Below are 17687 nucleotides of genomic sequence, written 5' to 3' on the forward strand. Positions count from 1 at the left end.
TAATGGGGACAGTGTAGAGGGAACTTTACTCTGTATCTAACCCCGTGCTGTACCTGTCCTGGGAGTGTTTGATGGGGACAGTGTAGAGGGAGATTTACTCTGTATCTAACCCCGTGCTGTTCCTGTCCTGGGAGTGTTTAATGGGGACAGTGTAGAGGGAGCTTTAGTCTGTATCTAACCCCGTGCTGTACCTGTCCTGGGAGTGTTTGATGGGGACAGTGTAGAGGGAACTTTACTCTGTATCTAACCCCGTGCTGTACCTGTCCTGGGAGTGTTTGATGGGGACAGTGTAGAGGGAGATTTACTCTGTATCTTACCCCGTGCTGTACCTGTCCTGGGAGTGTTTGATGGGGACAGTGTAGAGGGAGATTTACTCTGTATCTAACCCCGTGCTGTACCTGTCCTGGGAGTGTTTGATGGGGACAGTGTAGAGGAAGCTTTACTCTGTATCTAACCCCGTGGTGTTACTGTCCTGGGAGTGTTTAATGGGGACAGTGTAGAGGGAACTTTACTCTGTATCTAACCCCGTGCTGTACCTGTCCTGGGAGTGTTTAATGGGGACAGTGTAGAGGGAACTTTACTCTGTATCTAACCCCGTGCTGTACCTGTCCTGGGAGTGTTTAATGGGGACAGTGTAGAGGGAACTTTACTCTGTATCTAACCCCGTGCTGTACCTGTCCTGGGAGTGTTTGATGGGGACAGTGTAGAGGGAGATTTACTCTGTATCTAACCCCGTGCTGTACCTGTCCTGGGAGTGTTTGATGGGGACAGTGCAGAGCGAGCTTTACTCTGTATCTAACCCCGTGCTGTACCTGTCCTTGGGAGTGTTTCATGGGGACAGTGTAGAGATAGCTTTACTCTGTTTCTAACGCCGTGCTGTACCTGTCCTGGGAGTGTTTGATTGGGACAGTGTAGAAGGAGTTTTACTCTGTAACTAACCCCGTGCTGTACCTGTCCTGGGAGTGTTTGATGGGGACAGTGTAGAGGGAAATTTACTCTGTATCTAACCCCGTGCTGTACCTGTCCTGGGAGTGTTTGATGGGGACAGTGTAGAGGGAGCTTTACTCTGTATCTAACCCCGTGCTGTACCTGTCCTGGGAGTGTTTGATGGGGACAGTGTAGAGAGAGCTTTACTCTGTATCTAACCCCGTGCTGTACCTGTCCTGGGAGTGTTTGATGGGGACAGTGTAGAGGGAGCTTTACTCTGTATCTAACCCCGTGCTGTACCTGTCCTGGGAATGTTTGATGGGGACAGTGTAGAGGGAGATTTACTCTGTATCTAACCCTGTGCTGTACCTGTCCTGGGAGTGTTTGATGGGGACAGTGTAGAGAGAGCTTTACTCTGTATCTAACCCCGTGCTGTCCTGTCCTGGGAGTGTTTGATGGGGACAGTGTAGAGGAAGCTTTACTCTGTATCTAACCCCGTGGTGTTACTGTCCTGGGAGTGTTTAACGGGGACAGTGTAGAGGGAACTTTACTCTGTATCTAACCCCGTGCTGTACCTGTCCTGGGAGTGTTTGATGGGGACAGTGTAGAGGGAGATTTACTCTGTATCTAACCCCGTGCTGTACCTGTCCTGGGAGTGTTTGATGGGGACAGTGTAGAGGGAGATTTACTCTGTATCTAACCCCGTGCTGTACCTGTCCTGGGAGTGTTTGATGGGGACAGTGTAGAGGGAGATTTACTCTGTATCTAACCCCATGCTGTACCTGTCCTGGGAGTGTTTGATGGGGACAGTGTAGAGGGAGATTTACTCTGTATCTAACCCCGTGCTGTACCTGTCCTGGGAGTGTTTGATGGGGACAGTGTAGAGGGAGATTTACTCTGTATCTAACCCTGTGCTGTACCTGTCCTGGGAGTGTTTGATGGGGACGGTGTAGAGGGAGCTTTACTCTGTATCTAACCCCGTGCTGTACCTGTCCTGGGAGTGTTTGATGGGGACAGTGTAGAGGGACATTTACTCTGTATCTAACCCCGTGCTGTACCTGTCCTGGGAGTGTTTGATGGGGACAGTGTAGAGGGAGATTTACTCTGTATCTAACCCCGTGCTGTACCTGTCCTGGGAGTGTTTGATGGGGACAGTGTAGAGGGAGATTTACTCTGTATCTAACCCCGTGCTGTACCTGTCCTGGGAGTGTTTGATGGGGACAGTGTAGAGGGAGATTTACTCTGTATCTAACCCCGTGCTGTACCTGTCCTGGGAGTGTTTGATGGGGACAGTGTAGAGGGAGCTTTACTCTGTATCTAACCCCGTGCTGTACCTGTCCTGGGAGTGTTTGATGGGGACAGTGTAGAGGGAGATTTACTCTGTATCTAACCCCGTGCTGTACCTGTCCTGGGAGTGTTTGATGTGGACAGTGTAGAGGGAGATTTACTCTGTATCTAACCCCGTGCTGTACCTGTCCTGGGAGTGTTTGATGGGGACAGTGTAGAGGGAGATTTACTCTGTATCTAACCCCGTGCTGTCCCTGTCCTGGGAGTGTTTGATGGGGACAGTGTAGAGGGACGTGCTAATTGGAGGAATTGATGGAGAGTAGTTCAGCTCCAGGAGGAGATAGCAGCATGGTGTGTGTGGTGTGGCAGAGATAGCCTTTGCTTGTTGCTTTGTTCTGTCTCCCTGAAGACTGACCTCTTTCCCTGTTTTGTGTTTTTTACAGTGTAAGACCTCCCTGAATGGGCAACGCGGTGAATGCTGGTGTGTGAACCCCCACACGGGCAAACCCATCCCAGGATCTCCCAAAGTGCGGGGGGACCCTGAATGTCATCGCTGCTGTGCTGTCCCAGAGCAGAATAATGATCCACTATCCCCAGCCACAGCCTAATTATTTTGGGAGGTGGGATGGGAGGGGTAAGGGCAGAGGAGCAAGGTGGCAAGATAAGAATGGGGAAGGGGAAGCGGGGGTAATGAGGGTTACAAAAACAGATGAAATGCCTGAACACACGAGGTGCACTGTTAGGAAATATTGTGAGGAGGGGTGATTAGCTGTTGAGCACATAACAAGAGCCCCTCCTCCCAACAGCCCCATCATCAGCTGCTTGCTCCACACACCGTGGCAGTGTTAGCTGCCGATTCCTGGTGCACTTCTTTACCTCCTGTTGTCAGAAGCTAACAGGCTGGCATGTTCTGTGTGTGCCCAATGTTCGGACTGTTCTTTTCTTGAATTGGTACACAGGGCAGTGCTGGGCACACACATGACTCATTGTCTACTCTGATTCACTGAAAAACAGACAATAAGCTTATGTCCTACCAGATCAGCAATGCTTCTAGTGGAGATCCAACACCCACTTGACAGTCTGTGAAAGAAAGGGAACACTTGTATTTATCTAGCAACTGTCACCTCACGATGTCCCAAAATGTAGGAAGCTCAGCATCAATTTGCTCTTAGGAAGATCCCACAAGTAGCAATCCTGGAACTCCCTCCCTAACAGCACTGTGGGTGTACCTACACCACATGGACTGCAGCGGCTCAAGGAGGCAGCTCACCCACCACCTTCTCAAGGGGTAATTGGGGATGGGCAATAAATGCTGGGCCCAGCCAGCGACCTAATGAGCAAATTGAAAGGAATGTTTAGTGCTGTTGACTGCTGTTTAAATATTAGCCGGGATACCAGAGCCGAAAGGGGAGATGAATCCTGAGCGTCTTCACAACATGTTCAGAGAATCTCTTCTGTCCAGCAGAGAGCCTGAGTGTAACATCTCACCTGAAAGACATCACATCCAGTAGTAAGGGGGGGCAGACCCATGGCAGATGAAGTGTAGAGCAGAGGAGTGTGAAGTATTACACTTTGGTAGGAAGAAGGAGGAGAGAGACTATCAAATAAATGGAACAATTTTAAAGGGGGTGCAGAAACATAGAGACCTCAGGCTAAATGTACACAAATCATCAAAGGTAGCAAGATGAGCTGGAAAGGCTATTAAAAATAGCATAGGGGATCCTTGGCTTTATTAACAGAAGATTAGATCAGACAAAGCAACGAACTTATTGTGGACCCTTTATCAATCACTGGGTTAGACCCCAGCTGGAGGATTGTGTCCCAATTCTGGGTCCCACACTTTAGGAAGGACGTCAAGGCCTTGGAGAGGGTGCGGAGGAGATTTACCAGGATGGGAGCAGGGATGAGGGACTTCAGTTAATGTGGAGAGACTGGAGAAGCTGGGATTGTTCTCCTTAGAGCAGAGAAGGTTAAGGGGGAGATTTAATACAACGATTCAAAATCATGAGGGGTTTAGATAGAGGGAATAAGGAGAAACTGTTTCCAGTGGCAGGAGGGTGGGTAACCAGAGGGACACAGAGTGAAGAGAATCGGTAAAAGATCCAGAGGGAGAGATTGGAATTTTCCACAGTGAGTTGTTGTGATCTGGAAGGCGCTGCCTGAAAGGGCGGTGGAAGCAGATTCAATAGGAACTTTCAACAGGAAATTGAACAAATACTGAAAAGGAGAGATTTGCAAGGCGATAGGGGAAAGAGCAGGAGAATAGGACTATTTGGATAGATCTTTCAAGGAGCTGTCACAGGCATGATGGGCTGAATGGCCTCTCACTGTGTTGTCAGAATCTAGGATTCTGTCTATAGAGTAGGTTGGAACCCACGACCTCCTGATTCAGCGGGAAGAGTCTTGCGAACTGAACTGTGACTGATCCCTGTGCATAAAATGAGTGAGAGGATGAGAGATTCTGAGCTAACGGTCCAAATTCATAAACCCCCATGCATGATTTGTGATGGACAGTTCAAACAGGAGTGGTACACATGCTGTCTACGCTAACTCATTCCTTCTGAGAATATATTTCATTCTCAGTTAGCAACCAGACACGCAGCAAAGTCCAGATAGATTCCTTCAGTTAATAATCAGAGCAAAACCCAAACAAACAATCATTTCTCTCCAATCAAACTGAACAACATTCATTACACCACGTATTACTGACTATATCTCTACTGATGTAAATCCAGCTCCTTCACTGTCACGCTGAAAACCCTCTCCCCCAGCGCCCTGTGTTACAGACTGTATCTCTACTGATGTTAATCCAGCTCCCTCACACTGTCACTCAGTAACCCTCTCCCCCAGTGCCCTGTGTTACTGACTGTATCTCTACTGATGTTAATCCAGCTCCCTCACACTGTCACTCAGTAACCCCTCTCACCCCCAGCTCCCTGTGTTACTGACTGTATCTGTACTGATGTTAATCCAGATCCCTCAAACTGTCACTCAGTAACCCCTCTCCCCCCAGCGCCCTGTGTTACTGACTGTATCTCTACTGATGTGAATCCAGCTCCCTCACACTGCCACTCAGTAACCCCTCTCCCCCCAGCGCCGTGTTACTGACTGTATCTCTACTGATGTAAATCCAGCTCCTTCACTGTCACGCTGAAACCCCTCTCCCCACAGCGCCCTGTATTACTGACTGTATCTCTACTGATGTTAATCCAGCTCCCTCACACTGTCACTCAGTGATCCCTCTCCCCCAGCTCCCTGTGTTACTGACTGTATCTCTACTGATGTTAATCCAGCTCCCTCACACTGTCACTCAGTAACCCCTCTCCCCCCAGCGCCTTGTGTTACTGACTGTATCTCTACTGATGTTAATCCAGCTCCCTCACACTGTCACTCAGTAACCCCCCTCCCCCCAGCGCCCTGTGTTAATGACTGTATCTCTACTGATGTTAATCCAGCTCCCTCACACTGTCACTCAGTAACCCCTCTCCCCCCAGCGCCCTGTGTTAATGACTGTATCTCTACTGATGTTAATCCAGCTCCCTCACACTGTCACTCAGTAACCCCTCTCCCCCCAGCGCCCTGTGTTAATGACTGTATCTCTACTGATGTTAATCCAGCTCCCTCACACTGTCACTCAGTAACCCCTCTCCCCCCAGCGCCCTGTGTTACTGACTGTATCTCTACTGATGTTAATCCAGCTCCCTCACACTGTCACGCTGTAACCACTCTACCCCCAGCGCCATGTTTACCTAACTGTATCTCTACTGATGTTAATCCAGCTCCCTCACACTGTCACTCAGTAACCCCTCTCCCCCCAGCGCCCTGTGTTACTGACTGTAGCTCTACTGATGTGAATCCAGCTCCCTCACAGTGTCACTCAGTAACCCCTCTCCCCCCAGCACCCTGTGTTAGTGACAACATCTCTACTGATATTAATCCAGCTCCCTCACACTGTCACTCAGTAACCCCCCTCCCCCCAGCGCCCTGTGTTAGTGACTGTATCTCTACTGATATTAATCCAGCTCCCTCACACTGTCACTCAGTAACCCCTCTCCCCCAGCACCCTGTGTTACTGACTGTATCTCTACTGATGTTAATCCAGCTCCCTCACACTGTCACTCAGTAACCCCTCTCCCCCCAGTGCCCTGTGTTACTGACTGTATCTCTACTGATGTTAATCCAGCTCCTTCACACTGTCACGCTGTAACCACTCTACCCCCAGCGCCATGTTTACCTAACTGTATCTCTACTGATGATAATCCAACTCCTTTGCACTGTCACTCAGTAACCCCTCCCCCCAGCGCCCTGTGTTACTGACTGTATCTGTACTGATGTTAATCCAGCTCCCTCACACTGTCACTCAGTAACCCCTCTCCCCCCAACGCCCTGTGCTACTGACTGTATCTCTACTGATGTGAATCCAGCTCCCTCACACTGTCACTCAGTAACCCCTCTCCCCCCAGCACACTGTGTTACTGACTATATCTCTACTGATGTTAATCCAACTCCCTCACACTGTCACTCAGTAACACCTCTCCCCCCAGCGCCCTGTGTTAATGACTGTATCTCTACTGATGTTAATCCAGCTCCCTCACACTGTCACTCACTAACCCCTCACCCCCCAGCACCCTGTGTTACTGACTGTATCTCTACTGATGTTAATCCAGCTCCCTCACACGGTCACTCAATAACCCCTCTCCCCCAGTGCCCTGTGTTACTGACTGTATCTCTACTGATGTTAAACCAGCTCCCTCACACGGTCACTCAATAACCCCTCTCCCCCAGCGCCCTGTGTTACTGACTGTATCTGTACTGATGTTAATCCAGCTCCCTCACACTGTCACTCAGTAACCCCTCTCCCCCAGCACCCTGTGTTACTGACTGTATCTCTACTGATGTTAATCCAGCTCCCTCATACTGTCACTCAGTAACCCCTCTCCCCCCAGCGCCCTGTGTTATTGACTGTATATCTACTGATGTTAATCCAGCTCCCTCACACTGTCACTCAGTAACCCCTCTCCCCCAGCACCCTGTGTTACTGACTGTATCTCTACTGATGTGAATCCAGCTCCCTCACACTGTCACTCAGTAACCCCTCTCCCCCCAACGCCCTGTGTTACTGACTGTATCTCTACTGATGTTAATCCAGCTCCCTCACACTGTCACTCAGTAACCCCTCTCCCCCCAGCACCCTGTGTTAATGACTATATCTCTACTGATGTTAATCCAGCTCACTCACACTGCCACTCACTAACCCATCTACCCGCAGCGCCCTGTGTTACTGACTGTATCTCTACTGATGTTAATCCAGCTCCCTCACACTGTCACTCAGTAACCCTCTCCCCCAGCCCCCTTTGTTAGTGACAACATCTCTACTGATGTTAATCCAGCTCCCTCACACTGTCACGCTGTAACCACTCTACCCCCAGCGCCATGTTTACCTAACTGTATCTCTACTGATGTTAATCCAGCTCCCTCACACTGTCACTCAGTAACCCCTCTCCCCCAGCGCCCTGTGTTCCTAACTGTAACTCTACTGATGTTAATCTAGCGTCCTCACACTGTCAGTCAGTAAACCCTCTCCCCCGAGTGCCCTGTGTTAATGACTGTATCTCTGCTGATGTAAATCCAGCTCCCTCACACTGTCACTCAGTAACCCATCTAAACCCAGCGCTCAGTGTTAATGACCGTATCTCTACTGATGTTAATCCAGCTCGCTCACACTGTCACTCAGTAACCCATCTAAACCCAGCGCTCAGTGTTAATGACCGTATCTCTACTGATGTTAATCCAGCTCGCTCACACTGTCACTCACTAACCCCACTACCCCCAGCACCCTGTGTTACTGACTGTATCTCTACTGATGTTAATCCAGCGCCCTCACACTGTCACTCAGTAACCCCTCTCCCCCCAGCACCCTGTGTTACTGACTGTATCTCTACTGATGTTAATCCAGCTCCCTCACACTGCCACTCAGTAACCCCTCTACCCCCAGCGCCCTGTGTTATTGACTGTATCTCTACTGATGTTAATCCAGCTCCCTCACACTGTCACTCAGTAACCCCTCTCCCACAGCGCCCTGTGTTACTAACTATATCTCTACTGATGTTAAGCAACTACCTCACACTGTCACTCAGTAACCCCTCTACCCCCAGATCAGTGGGTAACTGACTGTATCTCTCCTGATTTTAATCCAGCCCCCTCACACTGTCACTCACTAACTCCTCTCCCCCCAGATCGCTGTGTAACTGACTGTATATCTACTGATGTTAATCCAGCTCCCTCACACTGTCACTCAGTAACCCTCTCCCCCAGTGCCCTGTGTTATTGACTGTATCTCTCCTGATGTTAATCCAGCCCCCTCACACTGTCACTCACTAACCCCTCTCCCCCCAGATCACTGTGTAACTGACTGTATATCTACTGATGTTAATCCAGCTCCCTCACACTGTCACTCAGTAACCCTCTCCCCCAGTGCCCTGTGTTACTGACTGTATCTCTACTGATGTTAATCCAGCTCCCTCACACTGTCACTCGGTAACCCCTCTCCCCCCAGCGCCCTGTGTTACTGACTGTATCTCTACTGATGTTAATCCAGCTCCCTCACACTATCACTCAGTAACCCCTCTCCCCCCAGCGCCCTGTGTTACTGACTGTATCTCTACTGATGTTAATCCAGCTCCCTCACACTGTCACTCAGTAACCCCTCTCCCCCAGTAACCTGTGTTCCTAACTGTAACTCTACTGATGTTAATCCAGCTCCCTCACACTGTCACTCAGTAATCCCTCTCCCCCAGTGTTCTGTTTTATTGACTGTATCTGTACTGATGTTAATCCAGCTCCCTCACACTGTCACTCAGTAACACCTCTCCCCCCAGCGCCCTGTGTTACTGACTGTATCTCTACTGATGTTAATCCAGCTCCCTCACACTGTCACTCAGTAACCCCTCTCCCCCAGTAACCTGTGTTCCTAACTGTATCTCTACTGATGTTAATCCAGCTCGCTCACACTGTCACTCAGTAATCCCTCTCCCCCAGTGTTCTGTTTTATTGACTGTATCTCTACTGATGTTAATCCAGCTCCCTCACACTGTCACTCACTAACCCCTCTCCTCCCAGCTCCCTGTGTTACTGACTGTATCTCTACTGATGTTAAACCAGCTCCCTCACACTGTCACTCAGTAACCCCTCTCTCCCAGCGCCCTGTGTTACTGACTGTATCTCTACTGATATTAATCCAGCTCCCTCACACTGTCACTCAGTAACCCCTCTCCCCCCAGTGCCCTGTGTTACTGACTGTATCTCTACTGATGTTAATCCAGCTCCCTCACACTGTCACTCAGTAACCCCTCTCCCCCAGCGCCCTGTGTTACTGACTGTATCTGTACTGATGTTAATCCAGCTCCCTCACACTGTCACTCAGTAACCCCTCTCCCCCAGCGCCCTGTGTTACTGACTGTATCTCTACTGATGTTAATCCAGCTCCCTCACACTGTCACTCAGTAACCCCTCTCCCCCAGCGCCCTGTGTTACTGACTGTATCTCTACTGATGTTAATCCAGCTCCCTCACACTGTCACTCAGTAACCCCTCTCCCCCAGCGCCCTGTGTTACTGACTGTATCTCTACTGATGTTAATCCAGCTCCCTCACACTGACACTCAGTAACCCCTCTCTCCCCACCGCCCTTTGTTCCTAACTGTATCTCTACTGATGTTAATCCTGCTTGTACCAGGATATTCACAGTAACACATGGGAAATGATGGATATTTGTAGGAAGGTCTCTGTACATTTTGATGCTTTTGTTTCTTATAAAAAGTGACCAAGTTTAAGGCATGATCCAGTGTACAGTTTTTATATAATAGCCTTTATAATAAGGTATTATTGTTAACAATCATATATTTACAATTTATCCTCATTTATAATGCCTGTACATTCCTGGGGTAATTTGTTGACAATACTTTCTCTGTGTATGTTCGTTCTTCCTCTCTCTTATTTGTTCTGACTCTCTCTCTCTGTCTCACTCTCTCTTGCTCTGTCTATATTTTTTTCATCTTCTCACTCTCCTGTGTCTCTCTTAGTCTCTTCAAGTGTTTTGCCTCTCTGCAGATCTTCTCTCTGTACATTCCTCTCTCTACCTTTAGTTCATCTGGATTCCCTTCCCACTGTCTGTGCTTCCTCTCTCCCCCTGCTTCTTTTCCTCTGTCTCCCTATCTCTCCTTCCCTTCCGCAGTGCCTCCTCCACCTCTGACACATTCTCACTCCCGCCTTCACCCCTCTGACTTCACCCAGCCGACCAATCCTCCCCAGCTCTCCCAACCGTTTCTTCTCCTATGCCTCGCTATCCAATTGCTACCCCTGCTTATGGCTCTGCTCAGTCTCTCTCTGCCCCGCATCCCCACGCTGTGCATCATCTCTCCCTCCCCCTCCCTCCACCCTCATCTCTTATCCACCCCCTCTCACCCCACCTCTTAGTTCTGTTGTGTGTCCATGTTGTGGTTTTTTCACTCTCCCCTCGGGGGTCTGAACTCTATTGTCCAGTCCATTTGGGTACAGTTTGTGATGTGTGCTCCCTCTGTGACAATGCCAGAAGCTCTTTCTATTTTAGAATTTTGATATTAGGATTTCATTCATCCTGTAACTGAACTAGTGTCTTAACATTTAATCTTTTTGTTCACACTTGCTGGGTGATGTTTAAAACATTGATTAACCTTGTTGCTAAGTATTTGTTGATTAAATATTACTAAATGTATTTGTAATCTGTGTGGTGTGTTAGGTATACATGGGGTCCACAGACATCTCGATAGCTGAGTTTAGGAACAAGAAAGGACTATTTGGTTCAACAAAGCCTATCCCTCAACCCCTCCATCTCCCCTTCCCTCAAACCCTCTGTCTTCCTGTCCCTCAACCCCTCCGTCTCCCCTTCCCTCAAACACTCTGTCTTCCTGTCCCTCAACCCCTCCATCTCCCTGTCCCTCAACCCCTCCGTCTCCCTGTCCCTCAACCCCTCCGTCTCCCCGTCCCTCAACCCCTCCATCTCCCCTTCCCTCAAACCCTCTGTCTTCCTGTCCCTCAACCCCTCCGTCTCCCCTTCCCTCAAACCCTCTGTCTTCCTGTCCCTCAACCCCTCCGTCTCCCCTTCCCTCAAACCCTCCACCTCCCTGTCCCTCAACCCCTCCGTCTCCCCTTCCCTCAACCCCTCCGTCTCCCCTTCCCTCAACCCCTCCGTCTCCTTGCCCCTCAACCCCTCCATCTCCCTGTCCCTCAACCCCTCCGTCTCCCTGTCCCTCAACCCCTCCGTCTACCCGTCCCTCAACCCCTCCATCTTGCCGTATCAGCTCGCTCCACCGAGCCAGAGGGAGAGCGTGGACCTATTGTGTTCTGTGGTGTGTGTTCAGTGCCTCCCTGAGTAGCTCATTTTCCTGCTCCATGTCCAAACACACCAGGGAATTCCAGCCAACACATTTTTGTTTGGTGTTTATGTATCTTTATTAAATAAATGCTTTGTCATAACAAAGGACAAAGATGAAGGAGTAGATAAATTATAGTCGAATAAATAGCATACAGTGTTCACCAGAAAAGTAACAAAAAATATTTAGTACAAAACATTAACCAGAATATTTGATAAAACGTTCTGTTGTATTAGACACGAGTGGAAGATCCCCTTCCTGTTGTTGCTGTCATAAACTCAGGGGTTACACAGGTTGTGACAACTCAGTGAGGTGAAAGGTTATGTGTGTGCCGTTGAGAATTAAAATATTTGATTACGGGGACACCCTGGATTGGCTGAGATCCAAACCTTAACCTCGCACTGTTCCACAGGGGGGACATTTCACAGGGGACATAGCGATGTCTTCCCACTCTTCACCTCTGTCCCTCAATAAACCTGCTCCCTCAAAGCCACTCACCTCTCCCCCTCCCATTCAGCAAGTCCTCGTCTGCCACTAGAATGACATCCTACTCCCCACCCCTCCCCTCTAAAAAAACCTTTCCTCCCAGCTCTACCTGGCTTCATTGCCCCAGCAACCAGCTGAAATATTCTCCCCGCTCTTTTTACCCACTTTTGAAAGAGAAACACTCTCAGGATTCACAGGTCTGTTGATATCCAGCAGATTGAGTCCAACAGGACATCAGAGGAGCCCTGCCAGGCCCGAGGGGACATTGCCAGGCCCGAGGGGCAAGGCCAGGCCCGAGGGGCAAGGCCAGGCCCGAGGGGCACTGCCAGGCCCGAGGGGCAAGGCCAGGCCCGAGGGGACATTGCCAGGCCCGAGGGGCAAGGCCAGGCCCGAGGGGACATTGCCAGGCCCGAGGGGCAAGGCCAGGCCCGAGGGGACATTGCCAGGCCCGAGGGGCAAGGCCAGGCCCGAGGGGACATTGCCAGGCCCGAGGGGCAAGGCCAGGCCCGAGGGGACATTGCCAGGCCCGAGGGGCAAGGCCAGGCCCGAGGGGCAAGGCCAGGCCCGAGGGGACATTGCCAGGCCCGAGGGGCAAGGCCAGGCCCGAGGGACATTGCCAGGCCCGAGGGGCAAGGCCAGGCCCGAGGGGCAAGGCCAGGCCCGAGGGGACATTGCCAGGCCCGAGGGGCAAGGCCAGGCCCGAGGGGACATTGCCAGGCCCGAGGGGCAAGGCCAGGCCCGAGGAGCCCTGCCAGGCCCGAGGGGCACTGCCAGGCCTGGGGGGGGCACTGCCAGGCCCGAGGGGAGACAGCCAGGCCCGGGGGGCAAGGCCAGGCCCGAGGGGCACAGCCAGGCCCGAGGAGAACGGCCAGGCCCGAGGGACACTGACAGGCCCGAGGGGAGACAGCCAGGCCCGAGGGGCACTGCCAGGCCCAAGGGGCACTGCCAGGCCCGAGGGGAGACAGCCAGGCCCGAGGGGAGACAGCCAGGCCCGAGGGGAGACAGCCAGGCCCGAGGGGCACTGCCAGGCCCGAGGGGAGACAGCCAGGCCCGAGGGGAGACAGCCAGGCCCGAGGGGCACTGCCAGGCCCGAGGGGAGACAGCCAGGCCTGAGGGGAGACATCCAGGCCCGAGGGGAGACAGCCAGGCCCGAGGGGCACTGCCAGGCCCGAGGGGAGACAGCCAGGCCCGAGGGGAGACAGCCAGGCCCGAGGGGAGACAGCCAGGCCCGAGGGGCACTGCCAGGCCCGAGGGGAGACAGCCAGGCCCGAGGGGAGACAGCCAGGCCCGAGGGGCACTGCCAGGCCCGAGGGGAGACAGCCAGGCCCGAGGGGAGTCAGCCAGGCCCGAGGGGAGTCAGCCAGGCCCGAGGGGCACTGCCAGGCCCGAGGGGAGACAGCCAGGCCCGAGGGGCACTGCCAGGCCCGAGGGGAGAAGCCAGGCCCGAGGGGCACTGCCAGGCCCGAGGGGCACTGCCAGGCCCGAGGGGAGACAGCCAGGCCCGAGGGGCACTGCCAGGCCCGAGGGGAGACAGCCAGGCCCGAGGGGAGACAGCCAGGCCCGAGGGGCACTGCCAGGCCCGAGGGGAGACAGCCAGGCCCGAGGGGCACTGCCAGGCCCGAGGGGAGACAGCCAGGCCCGAGGGGAGACAGCCAGGCCCGAGGGGAGACTGCCAGGCCCGAGGGGAGACAGCCAGGCCCGAGGGGCACTGCCAGGCCCGAGGGGAGACAGCCAGGCCCGAGGGGAGTCAGCCAGGCCCGAGGGGCACTTCCAGGCCCGAGGGGAGACAGCCAGGCCCGAGGGGCACTGCCAGGCCCAAGGGGCACTGCCAGGCCCGAGGGACACTGCCAGGCCCGAGGGGAGACAGCCAGGCCCGAGGGGCACTGCCAAGCCCGAGGGGAGACAGCCAGGCCCAAGGGGAGACAGACAGGCCCGAGGGGCACTGCCAGGCCCGAGGGGAGACAGCCAGGCCCGAGGGGCACTGCCAGGCCCGAGGGGAGACAGCCAGGCCCAAGGGGAGACAGCCAGGCCCGAGGGGCACTGCCAGGCCCGAGGGGCACTGCCAGGCCCGAGGGGAGACAGCCAGGCCCGAGGGGCACTGCCAGGCCCGAGGGGAGACAGCCAGGCCCGAGGGGCACTGCCAGGCCCGAGGGGGCACCAGGAGATTGGCTGAGAGTTTCCTGGATGGTCATGGTCGTATGTTTTAAAAACCCTCTCAGGAAATTGGTGTCACTGGTAAGACAGGCATTCACTACCTTGAGGTTAAGGTGTTTTTCTGCTGCCTTCTTGAATCATTTAGCAGGTTAACTGAGTGGCAGTTTGACAGGGTGGTTAAGTGTGAAGTGCAGTCACATCACCCAGACCTCGGTCAGGGTGGCAAAGACGATCAGCGAGAACCAGTTTGGTTTTTATGACAATCGGCTTCATGTTCGCTTTCACTGGGGCCAGGGTTTCTGTTTTAGACCAAATTCTCTCGCTGGTCCCCACCATGAGATTCCAACTTCCACTCTGTGGTTTGTCAGCCTAGTGGCAGAAACCCTGCATTCCTGTAACCAGTGATGGGGATTCCTGTCAATCCGTTCCCTTGGCTGCCCCTATCTTGCATGACATTGCCAACAGGAGCCCTGGTTATAGGAATTACTGTTTACAAAATAAACTCATTTCAGATCCGTCACTGAACAGGACCTTCCTACCTGCTCTGTCAGATCCCAGAGGGAGCAGTCACACATTCCAGGAGCAATCCAAGCTGCAATCAACAGCAAAACTCTCCCGGCAAGTCACTTCTGTCATTCAATACCATCATGGCTGACCTCAGGCTTCAACTCCACTTTCCCACCCACTGCAAATATTCCCTGAGAAACCAAAAACCTGTCTGCCCCGGCCTGAAATGTCTTCAACGATGGAGCATCCGCGACCCTCTGGGGTGGAGAATTCGAGTGAAGTAACTTCTCCACATCTCGGTCCTAAATGAGCGGCCCCTTATCCTGAGACGGAGCCCCCCCCGCCCCCGGGTTGTAGGTTCTCCGCCCAGTGGACACAGCTGAGGAGCTCAGCCGGGTGGGAGGATGGGCCCACGGGGTCCACTCTTCAGCTGATTGGAGGAAATGCAAAGTGGAGGATAGGACATCCTAACAGGGAGTGATGGCAGGTCGGGGGGGGTGAAAGAGTCAGAGTGAAACATTATGGTTTGAGGCTCTGGGAAAACTGTTTGCATATGGCAGAAAACAGCATAACAATAAATCAAGACACAGTAACATATTAATAATAGATTCTCATCTTTAATTCCACACAAAGTCAGTAAGGAGGGATTCCTCTTTATGAGCTGTGTTTCGTGATTCCCACTCCCCAGATGCATTTGGATTATACATTTTTCCCCGTTTAGTGTGTGTGTATCTCCCATATTTGGGGTTATTGCTTCAACCAGTTTAACCCTTTTCTGTAGATCTCCCCACACATGCGATTGGGTGACTGAGTTCACCACCCAGAATTACAGCTGGTGGGGCGGCAGTGGGAGCTGGTTTGTGTGTGGGGGGGGCGGTGGTGGGTGGTGGAGGTTTGGGGGGTGGGGGGGGGTGGGGGGTGGTTTGGACGGGCGAGAAGGGGGTGTTCCCACAGAGGGAATGTGGCAATCAGAACTCATCGTCGCACCCTAGCCCCGCACAGCCTACCCCGGTGAAGGAAATCAGAGACAGCCTTGCCTGAGTCAGAGTTGAACAGCCTCGGCTGGAAAGAAGCAGGTTGGGGGGAGAGCATCTTTAGACTGGGTTATGATGCCACCCAATGTCAAATAGCTCGGCGACGGCTGGAAGGATGGCCAGCTGGCCAAAGGACTGAGGGGGCATGGGGTGCCCACAGAACTACCCCTTTCACCCCCCAAGGCAGAAGGTGAAAACACAGAAAGTGCTGCCCCCAACTGCTCCTCCGAAGTTCAGTGACTTCACACCTGGGGTAAGGAGAGGGCACAGTCAGGGGGAGCTTCAGATAAACCAAACACACCAGCCAGCAGTTAGCTTTCCTGTGCGGGGGAAGTGGGGGGCTGGGGTGGGGGCTGTGGGTGGGGGTGGGGTGGGGGCTGTGGGATTGGGGGGTGGGGGTGGGGGTGGGGTGGGGGCGGTGTGTGGGGGTGGGGGCGGTGTGTGGGGGTGGGGGCTGTGGGTGTGTGGGGGTGGGGGCTGTGGGTGGGGGTGGGGTGGGGGCGGTGTGTGGGGGTGGGGTGGGGGCGGTGTGTGGGGGTGGGGGGCTGTGGGTGGGGGTGGGGGCGGTGTGTGGGGGTGGGGGCTGTGGGTGGGGGTGGGGTGGGGGCGGTGTGTGGGGGTGGGGGCTGTGGGTGGGGGTGGGGTGGGGGCGGTGTGTGGGGTGGGGGCTGTGGGTGGGGGTGGGGTGGGGGCTGTGTGTGGGGTGGGGGCTGTGGGTGGGGGTGGGGGCGGTGTGTGGGGGTGGGGGCTGTGTGTGGGGGTGGGGTGGGGGCGGTGTGTGGGGGTGGGGGCTGTGTGTGGGGGTGGGGTGGGGGCGGTGTGTGGGGGTGGGGGCTGTGGGTGGGGGTGGGGTGGGGGCGGTGTGTGGGGGTGGGGCTGTGGGTGGGGGTGGGGTGGGGGCGGTGTGGGGGGGGGGGGGGGGGGGGGGGGGGGGGGGGGGGGGGGGGGGGGGGGGGGGGGGGGGGGGGGTGGGGGGGGGGGGGGGTGGGGGGGGGGGGGGGGGGGGGGGGGGGGGGGTGGGGGGGGGGGGGGGGGGGGGGGGGTGGGGGGGGGGGGGTGGGGGGGGGGGGGGGGGGGGGGGGGGGGGGGGGGGGGGGGGGGGTGGGGGGGTGGGGGGGGGGGGTGGGGGGGGGGGGGGGGGGGTGGGGGGGGGGGGGGGGGGGGGTGGGGGGGGGGGGGGGGGGGGGGGGGGGGGGGGGGGTGGGGGGGGGGGGGGGGGGGGGGGGGTGGGGGGGGGGGGGGGGGGGGGGGGGGGTGGGGGGGGGGGGGGGGGGGGGGGGGGGGGGGTGGGGGGGGGGGGGGGGGGGGGTGGGGGGGGGGGGGGGGGGGTGGGGGGGGTGGGGGGTGGGGGGGGGGTGGGGGGGGGGGGGGGGGGGGGGTGGGGGGGGGGGTGGGGGGGTGGGGGGGGGGGGGGGGGGGGGGGGGGGGGGGGGGGGGGGGTGGGGGGGGGGGGGGGGGGGGGGGGGGGGGGGGGGGGGGGGGGGGGGGGGGGGGGGGGGTGGGGGGGGGGGGGGGGGGGGGGGGGGGGGGGGGGGGGGTGGGGGGGGGGGGGGGGGGGGGGGGGGGGGGGGGGGGGGGGGGGGGGGGGGGGGGGGGGGGGGGGGGGGGGGGGGGGGGGGGGGGGGGGGGGGGGGGGGGGGTGGGGGGGGGGGGGGGGGGGGGGGGGGGGGGGGGGGGGGGGGGGGGGGGGGGGGGGGGGGGGGGGGGGGGGGGGGGGGGGGGGGGGGGGGGGGGGGGTGGGGGGGGGGGGGGGGGGGGTGGGGGGGGGGGGGGGGGGGGGGGGGGGGGGGGGGGGGGGGGGGGGGGGGGGGGGGGGGGGGGGGGGGGGGGGGGGGGGGGGGGGGGGGGGGGGGTGGGGGGGGGGGGGGGGGGGGGGGGGGGGGG

General features: G+C 56.0%; 2 protein-coding genes across 2 annotated transcripts in view; both read left to right on the plus strand.

Moving 5' to 3' along the window:
• Positions 1–2822, plus strand: part of LOC121285059 (insulin-like growth factor-binding protein 2) — a 35623-nt gene extending 32801 nt beyond the window's left edge. Inside the window, exon 4 of the mRNA XM_041201183.1 lies at positions 2658–2822. Within this exon, the coding sequence (XP_041057117.1) occupies positions 2658–2822 (165 nt within the window). The remainder of the gene's footprint in view (positions 1–2657) is intronic.
• A 522-nt stretch (positions 2823–3344) lies between these two features.
• LOC121285061 (collagen alpha-1(I) chain-like) lies at positions 3345–14281 on the plus strand. The gene is made up of 2 exons (XM_041201184.1): positions 3345–3356; positions 12212–14281. Exons 1-2 carry the CDS (start codon positions 3345–3347, stop codon positions 14279–14281), a joined length of 2082 nt encoding a protein of 693 aa, XP_041057118.1.
• The last annotated feature ends 3406 nt before the right edge of the window (positions 14282–17687 follow it).

This window comes from Carcharodon carcharias, chromosome 12 (genome assembly GCF_017639515.1).
Source record: "Carcharodon carcharias isolate sCarCar2 chromosome 12, sCarCar2.pri, whole genome shotgun sequence".
Lineage (NCBI taxonomy): Eukaryota > Metazoa > Chordata > Chondrichthyes > Lamniformes > Lamnidae > Carcharodon > Carcharodon carcharias.